Source organism: Seriola dumerili, unplaced genomic scaffold (genome assembly GCF_002260705.1).
Source record: "Seriola dumerili isolate Sdu_G_001 unplaced genomic scaffold, Sdu_1.0 BDQW01000003.1, whole genome shotgun sequence".
NCBI lineage: Eukaryota > Metazoa > Chordata > Actinopteri > Carangiformes > Carangidae > Seriola > Seriola dumerili.
The window spans coordinates 6,997,359-7,016,815 of record NW_019174258.1 but is presented as its reverse complement, the minus strand read 5'-3'; the positions used below and the strand labels follow the sequence as shown (position 1 = coordinate 7,016,815).

The 19,457-nt window shown below is 41.5% G+C and overlaps 1 protein-coding gene across 1 annotated transcript in view; it reads left to right on the top strand.

Annotated features, from left to right (window-relative positions):
• Positions 1-2,029: 2,029 nt before the first annotated feature.
• Positions 2,030-19,457, top strand: part of fam214a (family with sequence similarity 214 member A) — a 29,970-nt gene continuing 12,542 nt past the window's right edge. The window contains exon 1 of the mRNA XM_022743276.1: positions 2,030-3,102. Within this exon, the coding sequence (XP_022598997.1) occupies positions 3,072-3,102 (31 nt within the window). The 5' untranslated portion in view covers positions 2,030-3,071. The remainder of the gene's footprint in view (positions 3,103-19,457) is intronic.

Below are 19,457 nucleotides of genomic sequence, written 5' to 3'. Positions count from 1 at the left end.
GTCTATTTATGAATGTACTTGGCTTTCGTGAGGAGTCACAGGACAGCGAACCAAGCGAGTCCCAACACCTGGCAACATGTCCTTACTGCTTCACCCCATGTGCACTCTTGCTCAGTCTGCAGTTGTAGCCCCTCCACATTTTATTTGATGCATTACTTGTTTTCTGTCACTAGATGGAGCCATGGCATGGATTTTCCCAAACACAAGAACTTCTTAGTGCATTTTTTTTTCTTGTATTTTTTATTTTTTTTTACATCTTAAAGGAAAATGTCACACCAAAAAAGACTGATTTTGGATACGGACGTTATTTCCCCTCACTGGAAATAACAGCATGTTTGGTTTGGTGATGTTTGGCGGATTTACATTGTATCATTGTCTATAGAGTGTCAAAAGGTCTGCTTCACTGTACTATACCTCATTGCTTTTTATCTCAAAGACAGAATCAAAATTACATAAAAGATGTGACATCAGTTTTATCATAGAATTCCCCTTTAACCATGTAGCTAATATCATTGGTATGTTGACCTGCAACTGAATATGATTCTGACACAATATCTTTAGCCCCTGGCTGCCACTAACAAATACCCATCCCAAACAGCACCCTGGGCACAGCAGTTTCTGAAATTACACTTGCTAGATAAAGGCCCATAATCAACTGGTAGATGTTCATTCTCTGGGTCACTTGTCACTGGTGTAAGAATCAAAGGGCAAAAGTCAGTCCATTTAAAATTCAATAGGCTCACAGCAAATAATCTGGCAGGCACATAATATTTTTAAAAAATGTCAACAATATTGCCTTTTTTGAGTTTATCAGGAGTCCATCCAAAATATAATTATATTTTTAAATCAGACTCAAGCCCACTCTGTAGAGTCTATCTGTGTCCAGCAAACAATAATAACACCCAAAGTGCAGCTGTCAAACAGATTTGTGAAGCAGTTTCTGGTGTCATCATTTTGGCCTTTGCCTTTGTTCCATGAGGTTTCAACAGAGAAGAGCTCTCCCTCTGTCCTTTTTTAATTGTACCAAAATGACAGTGGGCCACAGCCTGTTTTTATAAGAGCAGTGAGCAGAACCATTGGTTCTAGATCTCTTTATCCACTTTAAATTCAAGTGTTAAGGTTTTAACCTAACTTCTTTTTAACGCAATGTTTTGTAGTATTTGTGAATGACACTCTTCATTACAGTGACTGGCCAAAGTTGGGTGATGATGGTAGTGGATAGGCCATTTAGGGTTTTTCATTTTTATCTAATGTACTGTATCTGGGATTTTGGGTTGAATATAGATCTATTTTTTGATTTTGCACCTTTTGTAACAATCTACAGCTTCTTACATTTCATATTACTCTATTATTACTGAAAAATATAAGATAATATAAATTACTGCAGATGTCTTTTGTCTATTGAAACAAAGAGGACAGTTTATTTCTATGAATATACACGAGCGACAAAAGTTTATTTAATTTTAGAAGCCAAAAGAATGTATTAAATTAATCCCTATAGCTAGAGTCATTGTCTGGTGCATTTGCCAGGAACTTGTCTCTCGACCAGTCAGGACTTTGTGCTGCAACATATAATAGCGTTAACACACACGATCTTTGGCTTCTCACGAGCCAACCAAGCCAGAACAAAATGTTCACCACGGAAAAAGACGAACGCTCACGTGCGCACGTGAACGCGCACCGAATTCCACTGACCAATCAGCTTACGGAGAGTATAGCTCATCTCTTGTTTGTCCCCTTCACCCTACTCAGACGCCCCCTGCCAATAATGAGACATAACAGTGGAGAAACAAATTCAGGTCGAGGTTGTCATTTTTTCTAATCTGTCTTCATCAAACACGCCGCGTCCTCCCTGTAGAAGTTTTGGTACCACTTCTAAGTTGGCGGTTGCTATGGCTGCGAGTTCATGCGAGGCTGGCAGAGAGGGAAGTGACGAGCGGGGCTGTTGTTGGGACACGTGACTGGAGCTGCACTGATCTGTTTTGACAAGCAGCAGGGAGGGAAGTGAGGAGGGGAGGCAGACTGTAAGCATCACGACCAGGAGCACTCACTGTTCCTTTCATCTGCATTTCGCCTGAATATTATTAGTATCGACCTAGTCGTGTAGTTTCAGTAGTCGGATGGCCTGTCAGCGGTAAAACAGCGACTGATACTTAGTTAACGCTCGTGGAAAACGTTGCAGTCGTTACCGAAGCGTTGCAGCAGAGAGTCGGGCTGTTTGTTTGAAAAGTTTTAATGAAGATCACAAAGGAAGTCGGTACAGGTGGCGTCTCTAACGTTAAGTAGATGGCGACTGTTCGAGAGCTGTGGACGGACAGAAAGCGGAGCATATCCGCCTGATATCGTCGGTAAACATTTCGTGAGAAGAATGATACGCTAAATATGCTCTCGTCGTAGCAGAAAATACCGAGACCGTCCGTCATCGGCATCGGTGTTTGTAGCTGAGCTGTGGCTACCTGCACTACACTGGGGGTTGGGATGTTTGCGATGTTGTCGTCACCCGCAGACGCTTAACAACTCAGTAACGATAAGGTTAGTTGGTTGAGTTTGCTACCTAGCTAACACTGCTGAGTTAGCAGGCGTCCGCTCAGGCAGGAGTGTTGTGAGGAGCCAGCGTTACATGAGAGGGGACTCAGAAATGCATCGCGATGTAACTATGGTTCAGGTGGTGTAATCTGAGACGGGCTGTAAGAGTAGCCAGCTTGCTAGTTATATTACTAGTAGTCAGATTGGTTACTCGCTAGCAAGCAGATTGACAACTCCAGTACCTGAAGCCAACTATAACTGGCATTCGCGATCAGCTGTCTTTGTGTTAGTCAGTTGGACAATACAGTGCGACTCGATGGAAGCGTACAGTAGCATGCTAACAAAGCAATGCTTTGTTGTTGGATAGGGGCCGCTGGCACCAACACAGGCTTCACAGCTGATATTATTGCTTAGCTAATACAGCAGGTCTCAGTCACAGAGGGTTTGGGGGGTGCAGACACCGTTGTGTTACTGTCAAAGGCTGTGTGTGATAGAAAAAAAGAGAAGACTGAGAAGACCCTGAAAGAGACCCTGACGACAACCTGATGACACTGGACAACATGAAGCCCGAGCGAGGTACGTGGGGCAACACACACACACACAGAGACACAGACACACACATACACATCTCTGGGGTGGACTTGATGGTCAGTGTGTGGGGCAAGCTGTCCATTTCCAGCTTTAGTGGACTGACTGTACCCATTCCCCTGAGAGAAGAATCAGGCCAGGGAATGATGTAACAGCTGGTCAGCCTGGTCACTGGTTATGTGAATTAACAAAGCCTGACCCGAATAAATGAGGACATGTACATACAACACACATTTGCTGCTCTGGATTTGGATGTTAACACAAATGTCAGCTGTTTCTTTTCCCAATTTTTTGCCTCAATGTGTAAACTGCAAGATCTTGTCATGCCAAATACCATTCCGTTTTCTAGTTGCTCATGTTTTGACAGTCTCATGCACAGGGATGCTGCAAAATGCTCTTGACACCCACCCTGTTGTGGAAATAAGGCTCCTGCCTTATGCTCTGCAACCTGTTTACATGTCGCTGTATCTGCAGCAAGAGGTAAAACAGGGACAGAGGGGACACCCTTGTTTGTTTCTGTGTGATTATGCTAATTTCACTATTGCAATAATTTGTGAAGGGTCTCTCAATACCTTAATCTCTGCTCTGACAAGTGACAATTACTGTTGTATGAGCTCATAAGATAAATGATTCACTTAGTGATTGATTATACATGGTTGTTTGTGATCCAGTGTAAATGATGCCTTGATTTGTTGTCAACAACACAATAGCACCATACTTGGAAGTGCGAAGAGCCACTGTTCTCAGCCATGATGAGATTAGCTGCAGTCAATCAGGGATAGTCTGTTTGTTTGTCTAGGTTATGAAACAGCAGTCAGGCTGCTGACTGGCCAGAGTGGGATCTTCCGTAGAGCACAATATACTGGTAATTGGACTCCACAACACACAGTAAACACGTGCCCTATATGGGCCTAGACGTTTAACCCTAGCCTTGCCTTGCTTGTAGGATCCTTTATATAGAAGCACTGACACAAGACTTCTGTGTGATGCAACTGGCCAGAGTAAAGGGCACATTGACTGACACTGTACAATGTAATTATAGCCTAATAATGAAGCATAACATTCTGGGTCAACGGTGAACAGCAAATGGCAACACTGCTGTTGTGTTTTCTGGTATTGGTTGGGGTAATAGCCCTCAAATTTGGGGATATTGAAATGATTATAACCAAATTCTCTATGTATTCCTGCCTTGTATGAGCCAAAAAGATTGAGAACTGTTGGCCTGAGGCACATTAGTACAGCACATCTGTTCTTCCCCCTTCATGGATTGTCACCATGTCAGGTTGGCTTGCTCACTGTCATGTTCTAATTGTGAAAACTTGTGCCAGTAGAAGCTGTTCCACAGCAGTAGCTCCCTCTTTGACTGGCAGATACTGTGGTGCTATTGTTATTTGGAACATACTGTACCATTCCTGTGGTGGAGATACCAGATTGCTTATAGGCCAGATACCTTCCTTCTTTTGCCTCACTCCTCTCCCTGCTCTCAGAGAGAGGGACTGCAGTGGTGAGAGAAGCTGTTTACTTAGTAGCCTGGACCATATCAAGGCCGAGTTAAGCAAAGATCAGTCAGTTTCACTGCTCTTCACCTGCTGGGGTGAGAGTTCCTTTGAGAGCCTAGCTATTTTATGTTTAAGGGGGAGAGCTGAACAAGTCCAGACATGTGCATCTAACACCTAACACTCTTGTGACAAGCTTCATAGGCTGTGACCTCCTGATCAGGTGGGTGTGAAAAGTCAAGCCAAGACTTTGGGTGGGTTATGAGGTGATAGAATCACACTGTAGCCCACCATACTTTGGCTTTAGCTCCTCTTTTAGCACCTTGAGGAGGCAATATGGGCACTTGTAATGCTGAAATCCAACAGTACAGATCAGTGTCTTCACTGATGTTGACCTTAATAAATAGATCCTATCTCAGGCTAATGTGTCCAATCCATATTAAGTACACATACACTAAGAAAGTGATGTCTTGTTTACACCCTCATTTCCTTACAGTAAGAAGAATGATCCTAATTCGTTTGATGATACGATGATGGAGAGAGATTTAAAACTGAAAAACAAAGAAGAGCACTGGTATCAGTTGGGATCCCTTTATCAGCTAATACCCTGAGTTTAGATGTCAGAATTGGTATCCAGAGAAAAAAAATAGCATCATGAAGACTTTTGTGTTTCAGATGGACAGAATTTTCAGCGAAGTTCACGCAGCATCTCTTTGTGGCACTTTGTGAACCATGCTTTGTTATAAAGGTAGAAAAGGAGCACTTATGTTACACTCAGGGGCCTAACCAGAGTCATCTGACCCCCTTGTTTTTCTGTGAGTTGAGCTGTGAGTCAGGATGGTGTGTGCGGGTGTGAGGAGAGAGTGAGTGTTGCAGAGAGTACACAACAGATTGCTGTTGGCCTTAATAAGCGATGTACCGTTGAACCATGTGGCTCAACTGACAGCTTTTAACAGGTCCCATCAGCTATGGAAAACTCAGGACCTGTTTACACTAGTTGGGCAAAACATAGGTTGTTGTATCAAGTTTCAAACGGTGTGGTTGAGCTGGGTTTTATTTGTATCCTTAAAGACATAATTTTTTTAATGGTTTGTTATCTCCACATTTAGAAGATAAAAGCTTGATTCAAGACCACACTGGAATTGTTTACATCTTAAAAATAGACTGTTTTGGCTCAACTGTGGTCCTATTTACAACCAGATCAGTGAACAAAGAAGACTTTGCATTAGATGGTTATATGAGGTCATATGGTGAAATGTCTGAGTAAAGAGCTAAGAATGGTGTGACTTAGTGCTTCCTCCTTAATGCCCTCAACCACAGCTCTCATTCTGTCCCGCTGTCAGACACAGTTTAAACAATATACACAGAGATGACCTCAGAGCTAGTAATGTTGGAGAGACTCAGTCAGCTGGCAAGCCTCAGCACTGTGCTCCTGTTCCTGCTCCCTGTAATGTTATTTGGTGTGTTAGTATGGCAGTGCTTCCTGTTTGGAGACATTAGTCCCTGGAGGAGGAGTTGAATAATGTCCACCCCCCCCCACCCCACCCCACCCCCCACCTCCCCACACACACACACACACACACACACACACACAAAACTTACTCCCATGCCTTCTGCCGTGCGCTCAGTAAGATTACAGCTGCCCTGAGATGTCCCAGACACATGCCAGCGGATCAGGGTATACACTCTCACTGACAAGAGACCCAGATAACAAAGAGTGACATACACTGTTGTCCCGTACAGCACCTGCTTAGCCCTGTGTTGTCTTTGCCTCCTCCTTGACGGTGATTTACCCCATGCTGTAGCAGGAGTTAGCCACAACAGGTGCTCTCTTGTTTTACTCCCCTCGCACAGTTGGACTCCATCTGTATTTTTTTTTTTTTTTGAGTGACTAATTTTTCTCTGTTCTCATGGTTTTTTTTTTTAGCAAATTCACAACTAATGTTGATTGATAGTACTATCTTTTTGTGATTCGCAAATTACATATCATCACTTATTGGAATTGGAATTGGACACTAACGTTAATTTTGTATTGGAGAGGCCAGTGAATTGATATTCATTTAAAAAGCCCAATAATTTAATAGTTTTTTCTCTCACTTAAAGATATTCATGTTTAGGTACAAAGCTGTACAATCGGTATTGATTTTATCAACTAGCTTAAGTCAACATAAGTGCTTCTATGTATTTCCTTTTCTATACAGCACCACAGCCATTTGCTGACCCAGCTCCACTCAAAGTGGATATTGGACTCCCCATTGTACAGCGAGATTCAGAGCTGCCTCTCACAATGAATACCAATACTTTGTAGGCATTCAGCTGTGAGTTACTATGCTGGCCCCCAGAGTAATCAGCCTAAATCAATGCTGTTGTGACAGGTTGGGCTGTAAGTAGCCTAGCCTTGCCTAGCCGCTGTATGGGATTGGGCAACCAGTGCTCCCAGTCCAGTAATGCTCTTACATAATGCTGGAACATTTTATTTAGCATGCCAGCCCTTCATCAGGACACATGTAGATGTGCACTGTTACGCTATACGGATACATATATACTATATATGTGTGTGTATCTATATATATATATATCTATATATATATAGATATATATATCTATATATATATATATAATTTTAATGCTTAAGGTCACTAAAGTCATATTGAGCTGTGTTCACACTTGCACAGACATAGACATAAAAGCAAGTGTATATATTTAGTACAGCTACTCCGTATTAAGGCACAGTGTTAACAAGCTATATGGACACACAAAAATACACCGTCCAGACTTGGACCGGCTGAAGCAGCATGGGTCGTATTTCTGCTGCCAGGGTGCCACTGAGCCAGTGATGTCATTGCTTCTTTGTTCGTCACATCCACCCGCCCCTGTGGTTCCTCATAGCCAACCAGCAGCCAGCTCTGTAGGAACAGGAAGAGCCATCTGGACATGGTGTTTTTTCTTGGTGGGGGTGGTGTTGTGGTGGGACAATATCCGTGTCTCTTTTTTCCTCTGTATCACAATTTGTTTGTCTTTATTTCGGTCTGTCATTGGTGTATGAAGTTTGTGTTCTGTCGTACTTTTGTATTTCTTCCTTAAGGTGTCTCTAGGTCTCATCAAGGTCTGAATTAATTAATTAAAATGAAGGCCTTAAAAAATTTAATTTCCTCATGTTCTTTTTTTTAATAAATTAATAACCACATTTTTTTACTAGCTTTTAAATTAATGTTTAAAACACGCAGAACAGGGTTTGTACATTATTTAAACATTTTATGTGAACAAAGTAGCCAAATAAATATTATTGGGATTTTATATCCATGACAAATTAATTTCAGTTGTCCTTTTTATTGCATCCTTGCTTCCACCTTAGTATTAATCCTTGATGTGATCTGTGTTAAGCTGCAAATTCTGTTCGATTCACACACTTTGCACAGAAACCACCTAATAAAGAAACAAAGTTTCTTTGTCATGCTTCTACTATGCTTGTTATTTTTGCAACTGAGAAACCATAATGACAGCTTCCTGTTAATATCAGCAAGTGCACTTATTTAGTGCAGCTACTCCGTATTAAGGCGCAATGTATACAGACACACAAAAATACACCATTCAGACTTGTTGCTGGACTGGCTGAAGCAGCATGGGTCATATTTCTGCTGCCAAGGTGCCACTAAGCCATTGGTGTTTACATAGGAGTATGTCGTGCTTATGGATGTGTGATTATTGTTTTTCTGCGAGCTTCGTGAGTTGGGAAATCCTTATACAGGCAATTTTGTCTCTCTGTGACTTTGTAGTGAATCAATGTTCCGACTCCTTGCTCCAATGGTCTTCTTATACCTATTCTATTTTCCTCTCCTCTCATCTCCCCTCCTCCCTTTATCTCCCCTCTCCTCTGAGTTGCATCACATAGACCTACTGTAACACCTGATAATATCTAGACAAAAAGCATTTTGACAGAAATACAGCTTGGTTTACTGACTATCTAAAACACAAGAATGAAACAGGTCATAGTAAGGCCTGACAGAATTATCTATATATTGATTCCTCAATAAATACATGTTGCAGATATGTATATTGCTATTGGCATGCATCTCAAATGAGGCTATAGTGTAAGGCCATCTCACACACACTGGCGCTGTTTTCTGAGCATTACTGGAGCGTGTTTAGTCATCTGTTCCACAAAACAGATATACTTCTATTTAAAAGTTATTTTCCTTGAAATACTTTCTTTTAATTCAGTTTCTGTTAAAAGCTAAATGTTTAATTATAAATTCTGTCGATGCCAGATATTGTATAAAAACATTACAAGCCCTCAACAGTAATAAGGAAATAAAGAAGCTTGTGTTTTGTCAGATGTCACTGATTTATTACAATCTTTAAATGCTAATATTGACTGATGGTCTAGATTGACTGTGAAGAGGCTGGAATCCTCTTCAGGTTTTAAGGTCTGTTACCAGACACCATACATCTTTGGTTGCAAAGGGCGTTACATAAGTAGCACTTTAATCAGGTTCACCCACCACACACCTCTCGTCTGTTCCCGTGTTCCCATGCTGACAGTGTGCTGTTGTGGTCTAGCACCAAAGAGGCCACCCTAGATCATTTACAATTGAAATGTCTGACACTGATATAAAGAGAGAATACCCCAAATAGAAGTTAGGTTGAAAAAAAAAAATCTATTTTCTATCACTGTGTGCATTCATGCTGTGAGTTATCCCTAATACTAATTAATCAGGAGATATATAATAGAGATTCTGACGGGATAATTGATCTGTCCCTAATGTGACCTATTCTTTTAGAGTAATGGAATCATGGTTACACAAACGCACACACTACCAGTATCTGTTAACAGAGAGCACCTTGGGGGCTCATTGTGGAGGCGTGAAGCACATTGTTTATTAACAACAGCATGAGCTTAAGTTAATTTGAGACTCATCACAACTATCCCATTTCTTTTTCTCCACTGCCTCATCTCATCTCTCTCAGGCCAAGAACTGGTCTCAATATCGAGTGAGGCAATTCCACAATCAGCCTCTGTATTGCTTCATCCTCAAACCAAAGCAGCTGACAGTCTATCCTGTTTAACTAGGTTACTGTTTCTTTTCCCCCTTAATTTTAGAGGGTAGATTTCTGCGCTTGATGTATTATGTGGTTAATGTGTGCTGCTATTGAATCTGAGGTCGCAGAGCTGCTACTTTGGGTTTCACAGGTGCTGACAAAACCAGGCTCTAAATGACAAATACATGAAGTTGAACAGTGAAAGGTGACAAGCACCCAAAAGCAAAGAAGGTGAAGAAGAACATTTTGTTGGCCTTTTGGGGCAGATGAATCATTCAGTCCAGCTTTACCAAGAATAAAGTGAGGTTTTTTTTCCAGTCATGTCAAGACTTTGGCCTTGTACTTCCTTGTTCCAAGCGGTTCATTCCAGTCACCAACCACCTCGATCTGCTTGTGCCACAACTGACACACTTTCCTCGTGGCCCTTGGAGCAGGGCTGCTTGTGTTTCTCAATTCGGACTCCACTTTCTAGAAATTGGCATCGACAGCACAGGAGAGGTCAAAAGCCAGTGTGTTCATGTTGGATAGGGTGGCTCTGGTTACAGAGAGAGGCTGGTTTGCCCTACTGCCCTAGTGTCCTGGACCCACCGGCATTCAGCTTAGATTTTGCCGATGGAGGGGATAGGGATTGGTTAAGGAGATCACATCCATGCGCACAGTTAGATTTAAGGGTCAAAGTAGTAATTTTCTAGAACAGTATTTTGGAGGATGAAATTCTAATCTAAATTCATCTTTTGAAAATCTTGATATCTATTTCACCTTCTTGCAAATGCACCTGATAAAGAGATGTACTTTCTCTACCTTTTTATAAAATGAAAATGTGACAGTTGACTCGAAAATAAAAGTGTGTCGCTCAAGTGTACATTGTTAAGGCTAGATTAGACAGGACTGCATGATTGTTGGCTCTACTGGGGCTTAGTAATTCCCACTTTGACCACCTTATCCAGTACTGTTGTATCCACTCTACTCCACGTTACATAACCGGCATTAGTTAGACAATGAGTTTGCAAAGGGCCGCTCTTGCCTGAATAACGAAAGCTTAGGGGGCCCAGCTACAGTATGTGCAAGGAAGGTCAAAAAGGGCACAGTGGAGGGTACAACAAACCTTAGGTGAGTGTGTCCGATGATCATTTTTCTGGCATTTCAGGAAAGATGAGATTAGTAGGAAGGTGTGATGAATTGTTTTGAACAAATAAATTTCACAAGCACATGGTCTGCGCTTCAGTCCATTTCATGGATATATTTTTTTTTAATCTGAAGAAAGTTTACAGCACATAATATTTTTTTGATGTACATAATGCTTGACATTAACTTAAGACTAATGAATTTATACCTGGAAGCTGCCCAGTGCAACCAGTCTTCTACTTACAGCCACTGGGCAACTCATCTAAATAATGGGGGTTTAAGTACGTACTCAAGGACCTCAGTTGCTATGGTTGTTGAAGATGAAGAGAGTGTACTGTATCTCATTGCTCATCTAAAATGTTGCAGCAGGTTTGGGATTTGAATTTACACCTTTGTGGTCAGTAGCAGGATGAGGAAACGCAGATTTCCATCAGATTCAAAGGCTACACCAGATGATGTTACGGATCCTACCTGGTTAAAGCTGATCACTGAGATCGCCTGGCATAGTGAGTGGTTGCAATGAAATCCTACAGACTCTCTGTGCTCCTTCATCCACAGTTACCTAACCGTGATAGGCTACCATTGTTACGGGAGCTTTCATCATACATACTGACCTAATACTGTAAGAAGGCATGAACAGCACAGGTGATTTTAGAGGGATTTTTCTGCTTGAACTCAACAAAAGTTCACTGCAGTAAGTCAGTAAGTGTGGCTTTAAACTGGATGACCTAGTAATGCTGTAATACAACTACATTAGAAAATATTGTTGTTTGTCTAGTTGCCTACAGACAGCCTAACATGTAAGTAGATTGTTTTTATTCATCCCATTTTGATTTTTCACAGTTTTAGCCATCAGAATGACTTTGCCTTGGTAACATTGACAGGAGTAATGGGGCTCTGGCACAACTTCACCTACTGGCAAGGTGTACAGACTAGGGAGACAGGCACGATAACGTGAAAGAAGTTTTAATTAATAGACATGATTTATCATAAGCCTTAAATGACTTCTTCCACATCAGCTGAGATGAGTTTGTTAAACACTTTTGCCTCATGAAGAAAAGTTGTTTTTTTTTCCAGTGGCTCTAAGCTTGTTTACCATGTGACTTCACGAGTATGCGAGTTGCTCAGCTTCTAAACAACAGCTCTGTTTATCGCTGATAATAATGGGAGAGAGAGGGCAAGGTGGTTTGTCAGTCTGGGTCGAGTGAGTGAGTGTGTGTGTATTTGTTGGCTGTGGGAGAATAATAGCAGCTGAGTTCACAAAACAGAAGAAGGGTTCAGCTGGAACTGTACTAACGCCCCTCAGCCTATCAGGGCTTGTTGCTATGTGTGCTGTGAATCTGCCCCTTTGTGTTGCAGAGTGGGAGAGAGGGACACTCTCACACACATGTCATAGATCCCGAGCCCAAAGTCTTGAAGACGCATCTCAGTATATCAAGTGGGAGGAATGTGGAAAAGTCTTGAGAGAGGAGCTCTTAGTCTAAATAACTAAAACACATACTTTATGGTGCTAAGTAGAAGTTGACAGATGATGTCCAAAGTTTATTTAAATATCGATGTTAAGTTGAACCTGGATGATCCTTACCATTCTTTATGGTCTTTTGGCACAAACATGCCAGTTTCTTGGCAGACTTAGCCTCCATTTCCAGTGTTTTTTAATCTTGTAACACTCTGGCAGACAAAAACAGGAAAGGTGAGCTGGCAGTGACATGTGAGTCATGTTATAAAACGCTATGGAAACACAACTGACCCTGTTAGTACAATTGAAGTTTAGCAGCAGCCCTTTGCTGCTTTGCCATGGAACAAAAGATAAGGGAGGTGACATAAACACTCAGGCACACTCGGGACAACATACACACCTACACAGACACAAGAGAGAGCGTATGATCACATTAACAGCTTAACAGACAGAACAGCCTCAGTCTCAGTGTACAATACAAGGACATGGTATACAGTCAGAGCACAACAGACATGCTCTAACACAAAAAGTAATTTGCTGCATATACCCAGCGCACATCACCGCACACTCGCAGAGCACAACAGGAGCATTAATTCTCTTCAAACACTGTGATGTCAAACTGCAGCTCGCTGTCACATACAAAGACACATATTGGTGCAGCTCATGCCTACACACCAGACACTCCTCAATCACTGTGACGGGAATATTTAACAAAATGTCTCTGTTGCCTTGGCAACACTTGTCCATCTTTTTTTCTCGCCCTTTCTTCCCTGGTCAACAGTTGTGATCGTTGATCACTGTTCCCCAGGCCATGTATCCCTCTTCCTTTGACGCAACACCTCCTTTTGTATTGGGGCTTTCAAAACGAAAACTTAGTTAATTGTGTCTTCAATCATATTGCAGTTTCTGCTTTCACAGGAAATTTAGCAATATTAAAAACATTTAACGCCCCCATAGGTGCGTTGTATAAGTGGATGTTTTGTCTAAATTTATCAATGCCGTCAGCTTGTTTGATGTTATTATGTCTCTGCAATATGATTCTGGCGTTTGCTTGTGCAGTAGCTTGTGGCCCAGGAATATGACCAATTTTAACTCTGGAATAGCTGTGGTTGTCAATTAGCTATGTGTTAATTGGCGCTAGTTAGGAAAGTGTGGGAGTTAATCATTTTTTTATTTTATTTTGAAATAATCGAGGATATCTGTAGCTGCTGACGATAACTCTACTGCTCCAAATGTATTAGCTGTATTAATTAACATTAATTTAATTGTTACCTATGGGCATTACTCGTCTATCTACATGTTTTCATCATGGGAAGTTGAATACACAATGTGCTTGGAGCCATGACAACACCATTGCTAGACAGTTGACAACAAAAATAAACACCACAAGACTTCTCCAGGGTCTGTTGTCAAAAATGGAGACTGATTAATATTTTCTGTCTTTCAGTGCCATTATAAGGAACCTGAGAACAATTGACAGCAGCAGTTGTTCTGATAAACACCAGCTTAACTTCAGATCCAATGGAACACTGGCTGGAAAAGCACTGGATAAAATCAGAAAAGCAAGCACGAGCAGTATGAGAGCTGTTGTAGCAGCTCATAAGTTCTGCAGATACCATATGACCTGATTTCAATTGAGGGTGCAATGATTCAAATACAAAATATTGATGGTGCTACGCTGGCTGTTTTGCGCTAAGTTAGACGGCAACAATGAACAGTGTCCAGATTTTCTTGGATCCAGTTCTTGGCTGGCACTTGTGTCCTTGATATTTTGCACAGGAAATCTGAACCCTAACCAGAAATTTAATTGGATTGCATTTAAGGTATAAAACATTTTTGGTAACTGACTGGCTAAATGTCAGAATTCCTTCTAGTAATGTTACAGAAGCACTGCAGGTCCTGAATAGCTGATTTATGGCAATGGAAAGTCAGAACACAGAAGTCAGAAGAGTTAAGTTTCTTGTATGTGCCTGAGCATACTACATATTTATACACACAGACTACTGGTGTAGCTTCTTTTCAGGCCTTTATGTTTTGCTCTCGTGCATATTTCTGGGGACACAGCGTATTTGGACCCACAGTCTTGTGAAGTGCTCATGGAAATAGAGAGTTGGTAAGGAAAAGTGTAAGTAAGCAGTTGCAATCCTTCACATGTATAGGGAAAGATGATATAGTTTAGTTGGTCTTGCAGACCAGCTGGTCTCCAAATATAGTCAGACTGCAGAACTGGCCATGGAACAGAAAAGACGGCATTGCAAACAATTCCCATGGTGGTAGAAATGCAGTTGCCAGAGCTGCTGACACTTCAGATCTGCCACCTGCTTTGCTACCAGTGCATTTAAATACTTTAAAACTTGCTCTGTGCTTTCATAATCTGGGGATAGCCAAATAGTTAACATCAGGCAACCTTCAAAAGCCCAGCCCAGTGTTGGATTTTGGGGGAGCCCCTTTGTAGTTTTCAGATAATCCATGAGTTATCTGCGCTATGCTTTGGGAAGGGTTAGCTTACTAGCTATAGTATGTAGAAATTCAAAGGAGCGCAGTGTGGCATGTGTGTCAGCATTTAAGCATCTAACTTGTGCCTGCTAGAACTTTTCTCACGATCTTGCAATTACTTTTATCACTCCATAGTTTATGACTTCAGGCAGTCGCTGCAGTAGCCCTTTTTTTGCTGGCAGACACCATCACAAAGTCATCAAGTACTTGATTGTAGGAATTTACACTTTGAAATCAGAGAGAGAGAGAAAAACAGAAAATGAGAGCTACCAAGTTGTGTCTATATTTATCTCACCGGGGGCTGCAGTAAGGAGATTTAGCATGGAAGAACTGTCTGTGTAATCTCCCATCCTGCCTCCATATAGACATTATAGAAGTGCAGCTGTGTGTTTGTACATATGTGTGTGTTAGGGCTGCAAAATTCTTGATAAATGAGAATCACATTTTCCTCACTCAGAATTAAGTGTTTGTCTTGATGAGGAAAAAAAAATTGCCTCTGTAATCTTTTTGAGCGTAGGAGAATTTGACAAGTACTGTGATGTACTGCTTTATTCAGTGCACCCGCAGTGCATCATATCGTATTCTGTGGTGACATTTCCTTTGATTGTTGGTGTTGGTTGGTGTTGCAATCATTGGCAAAGCAGTATGAACTGTACAAATGTTCTTTTGACGATCATCTTCGAATGCAACAAAGAATATGACCCCTTTTTCAGTAGGAGCAAAGCAGAACTGGTGTTAAGTTTACATTTGTCTCCTTCTCCTCTCACTCTACCTATACACAGTTCAAGTGATGTGATGCAGTCTTGACATTTATGGAGAAATAACGAGTTCTTGGTACCCTGGTAATGCATACATGGCAGAACATGTCATGTAAGAACGATAATGCTATTGCATAATGGTATGCATTAAATGGCAGTAGAAATATCACATGGCCGCAATGTGTATTGGCACTATATGTATACTTCCGCCCATCCATATTTGCACGTCCACACACAATTCAAGGTCATGTCATTACAACATCACAATTTTCTTGGCAATTATAATTTAATGTGTTGAGCGTTCTTAACACAGAGTGGTGACTACAAGGTGCGAGTGCAGAAAAAAGCAGTGACTTTTAGTTGTTTCCCATCTACAACATCCACTGCTGTACCTGATCAGAATGAGGAACTTTCAGCAGGGAACATTGAACCTTCACTGTTTTGTTCCATGCAGTAGGAGCTAGATATCATTGTGTTAAGCTGACACACCTCAGCGAGCTCAGCAGACTGCCTCCACTGCTGCACAGAAACTGCCTGGAAATGCCCTTCACACACACATACACACACACATACACACACACACCCTCACACACACCCTCCCAGCAGGCTGGTTATCTAGAGTCTGCAGGTCCTAAAAAATGAAATCATATTAACTTAAGACCTCAAGAAAACAGGGAGACCAAAAAAGCATTTTTAAGTCTCAGAAATCTGAAATATCCTCTGATGTCCTCTCTGTATTTTTTTCATTAAGAAATGGGTACAGTATTACAGACTTTTGTTCTCTTAGTTTTATTATTTATTCATTTTGAGAAAACTGACTCGTCCCCACTGGAGCACTTAGGGCTTTAGTGTCTTGCTCAGGGGAACAGGAGCTGTGGACAGCTATTCATTTACTTTCACAACCAGTCTTGGCGTTTTAAACTGGATCAAAGCAGTTACAATAGCTTTGTAGCATTCTTTAAATTGTCTGAATTTTTTTACTCGTTTAAGTTAATTTAAATATTAGGTGTAGATATTTTATACAACGAGACAAGTTCCAAGTCAGTGGAATATTTTTAAACTAATTTTCTTTATTACTGTCTTCTGTCTTCTGTATCTCTGTCTGTCTCGATGCCTTACTGTCTTCTCTGTTTAGTCTGATTTTGTCAGTATTGCAAAAGATGCGTTATGCTCTCATGAAGCCTTAAGGTTTGTTTAAGAAATGTCAAGAAAAGCGCAGCAGGCAAGTCAGAATTTGTTCAGTTTTGTGATACAACAGTATGTTGTATATTTTCTAAAATACTCTGATGTGAAACATCTGTCCACCACAATCTGCCAGACTGGTCATGAATGCTTAGTAGCTCACCAGGTAGATCGCATGAGTGTTTACCTCAGTGGCCTGGGTTAAACTCCAGCCTGGGCCCTTTGCTACATGTCTCCCCCTTCCTGTTACCCTCTATCGACTCTATCCAATTTAAAAAAAAAAAAAGCAGAAATGCTAAATAATAAAATAAATAAAATAAAAACCAGCTGATGGAAATGTCATCTAATTTGCCCTTTTTTTTTAACTCTGCAAGGTTTCAGACATTTGCATGAAATTCACATTGACAGACAGTTAACTGGAAGCACTGCTAATATGACATCCTGTCTGCCTTTGTTGAACTAACTGTGCGCGTTTCCTATCTGTCCTTTAGAATACTCAGCTGTTTTGTCCAATATCAGCCTAGACCGTCTGTCTCTCTCTGAAGTATGTCTCGTCTCTCCCCTCCCTGCAGTATTATTATCTTATATTATCTGTGTGTGTAACACTAAAGATTACATACACACTAAAGATTTTCATAACCAGTAGCCCAGCTATAGGTGAGCTCATTGTGGCTAGTTTTGTTTGTTTTTTGTTTTTTTTTGTTTTTTCGTTTTTTTTGTCTCCACTCTCCTAACACACATCACTGAGGTATGAGGAAAGGCTAGAAAGACTCCAGCAGTGCTCTTTGGGTGAAACGTGGTCATAAACAAACGACACATGTAGAGTGCAGCACTGCCTGAGCAGAGGAGGATGGGATTGGTTTTTGCCACTTTGGGTACTTACATAGCATGCAAATTAGCTGTGAGTGTATGTGTGTGTGGAGAGCAGCGCAGCTTTTGCTACGGAAAGATAGCCAGCCACGCAGTGATTGTGTGGTCACAGTTCACGGATTAATGGGTCATCTTATCTGAATGTGTGATTGTGTCGCTCAGTCACTTTATGTCTATCTCTCCCTCTCTCTCTCCTTCTGTCTTCAACAACATTCAGGATCATAATCACTGTCATAACCAGGCGAGAGTGCACAGGAATCTGGCTTTGTTTTACACAATACATAGAAGAGCAACACAAAAACCACACACAAACAGCTCATTTGCCTCTCTGACAGGGCTTAGGTAATGATGAATCATACTAAAGTGCGTGTCAGTGTGTAACACTATGTTAGATACTAAGGTTGACCCCTCCACTCCTGACCTGGGGGCCTTTTTCCATCCCACATGACTCTATACTGATCCGTTGGCCTGAGGGCATGGAGGCAGCTGAGAGGTGTGTGTGTGTGTGTGTGTGTGTGTGTGTGTGTGTGTGTGTGTGTGTGTGTGTGTTCGTTCATATACAGGCCGAACCAGCCGATCTGTAGGCGGGTATCCAGCTGCACTCGGTGGCAGGCGGTCACAGGTCTAATAATAAGATGCCTGAATCCAAAACCAACCTGTTACGTAATTCACATCACACATTATCAGGAGACGGAGGAGAGGTCACATGCACATAGAAAAGAGAAGGATCAGTGTTCCATTATGTGTCATGTATTTAAGTTTGGATCCGTAAAGTGGAGGATGTATCACTAAAGCTTCTTATTTAAACACCGGTCTTAAACCTGATTATGTTGATGATTGAAATGTTTTCTGTTTGTATTTCTTAAGTAGTGCTAGTAGCCGCTCTGGTACTTCTCTAACTGAATGCAAGGGGACTAGTAGAGAAAGAGAGAAGAGCAAGGAGAGATGTCTCACAAACACATGAATTCAAACGTTCAAACATAAATTGATGAGAGACGGATTTCACATTTAAAGAGGTGGAGGGGCAGGAATGAATCTGTCACGGTCCAGTGGGAAAGGGAGGAGGGAGAGGGGGAGGAGGGCGAGGAAAAGGAAGGATTGAACATTGAACCCTGCTTGTAAGGCTTAATGATTGGTAAACAACGTGGATTGTTACATAAATTCCCAAATTTGTACCAAAGGCAGGATTAAAGGGAGGTGATCTGCCCGTAACGATTTTAGCATCCTGCATCAGGCTGAAACAACAACTCCTCTGTTTTTCTTCCCCTTGATAATCATTTTGTGTTTTTATCATTTTAAGTCATATGTTAAGTGTACCTCTCTTCTTTCATATCTGTGAAAAGTTTTTTTTCCTTCTCTGGCTTTTTTTGTGTCGTTCTGCATCCTGATCACCTTCAAGTCTCCATTTAGGCTGTGTTTCTTTGTCCTGTGCTTCATAGGAATGTTCTATTCAGGCATGACGCCCTAAAGAATGACAGCTCTCATCTATGCGTACACAGGGTGGGCCCCTTAACTAAATCCGCCATCACTAGTCCTTTGTCCTGCGCTGCACATGTGTGTATGTTGCTGTGTGTGTCTGTGTGTTTTGTGTGTCTTCAGTGGGTTCATGTGTTTTGGTGATGGTGAGTCTGTTTGTCACTGTGCCTCTGTTTGTTGGTGTTCATGTGTGTTTTTGTCCTGTTGGTCGTGTTTTTAAATGTATGTGTTCCTGGGTTTGGTTTTCCTAGAAAGCAGCAATATGACACCCAATGTGCACACATGATTGGGTCTCTGTGCGTGTGCGTGTGCGTGTGTGTGTGTATGTGTGTGTATAAGGGGGGTTAGGGTAGCACACCGTTCCTCAGAGGCTGTTTTCCCCTTGCTCCATTAATCACTGTTTTACTTCCCTCCCTTCATCCATCCATGCTTCCTTCCTCT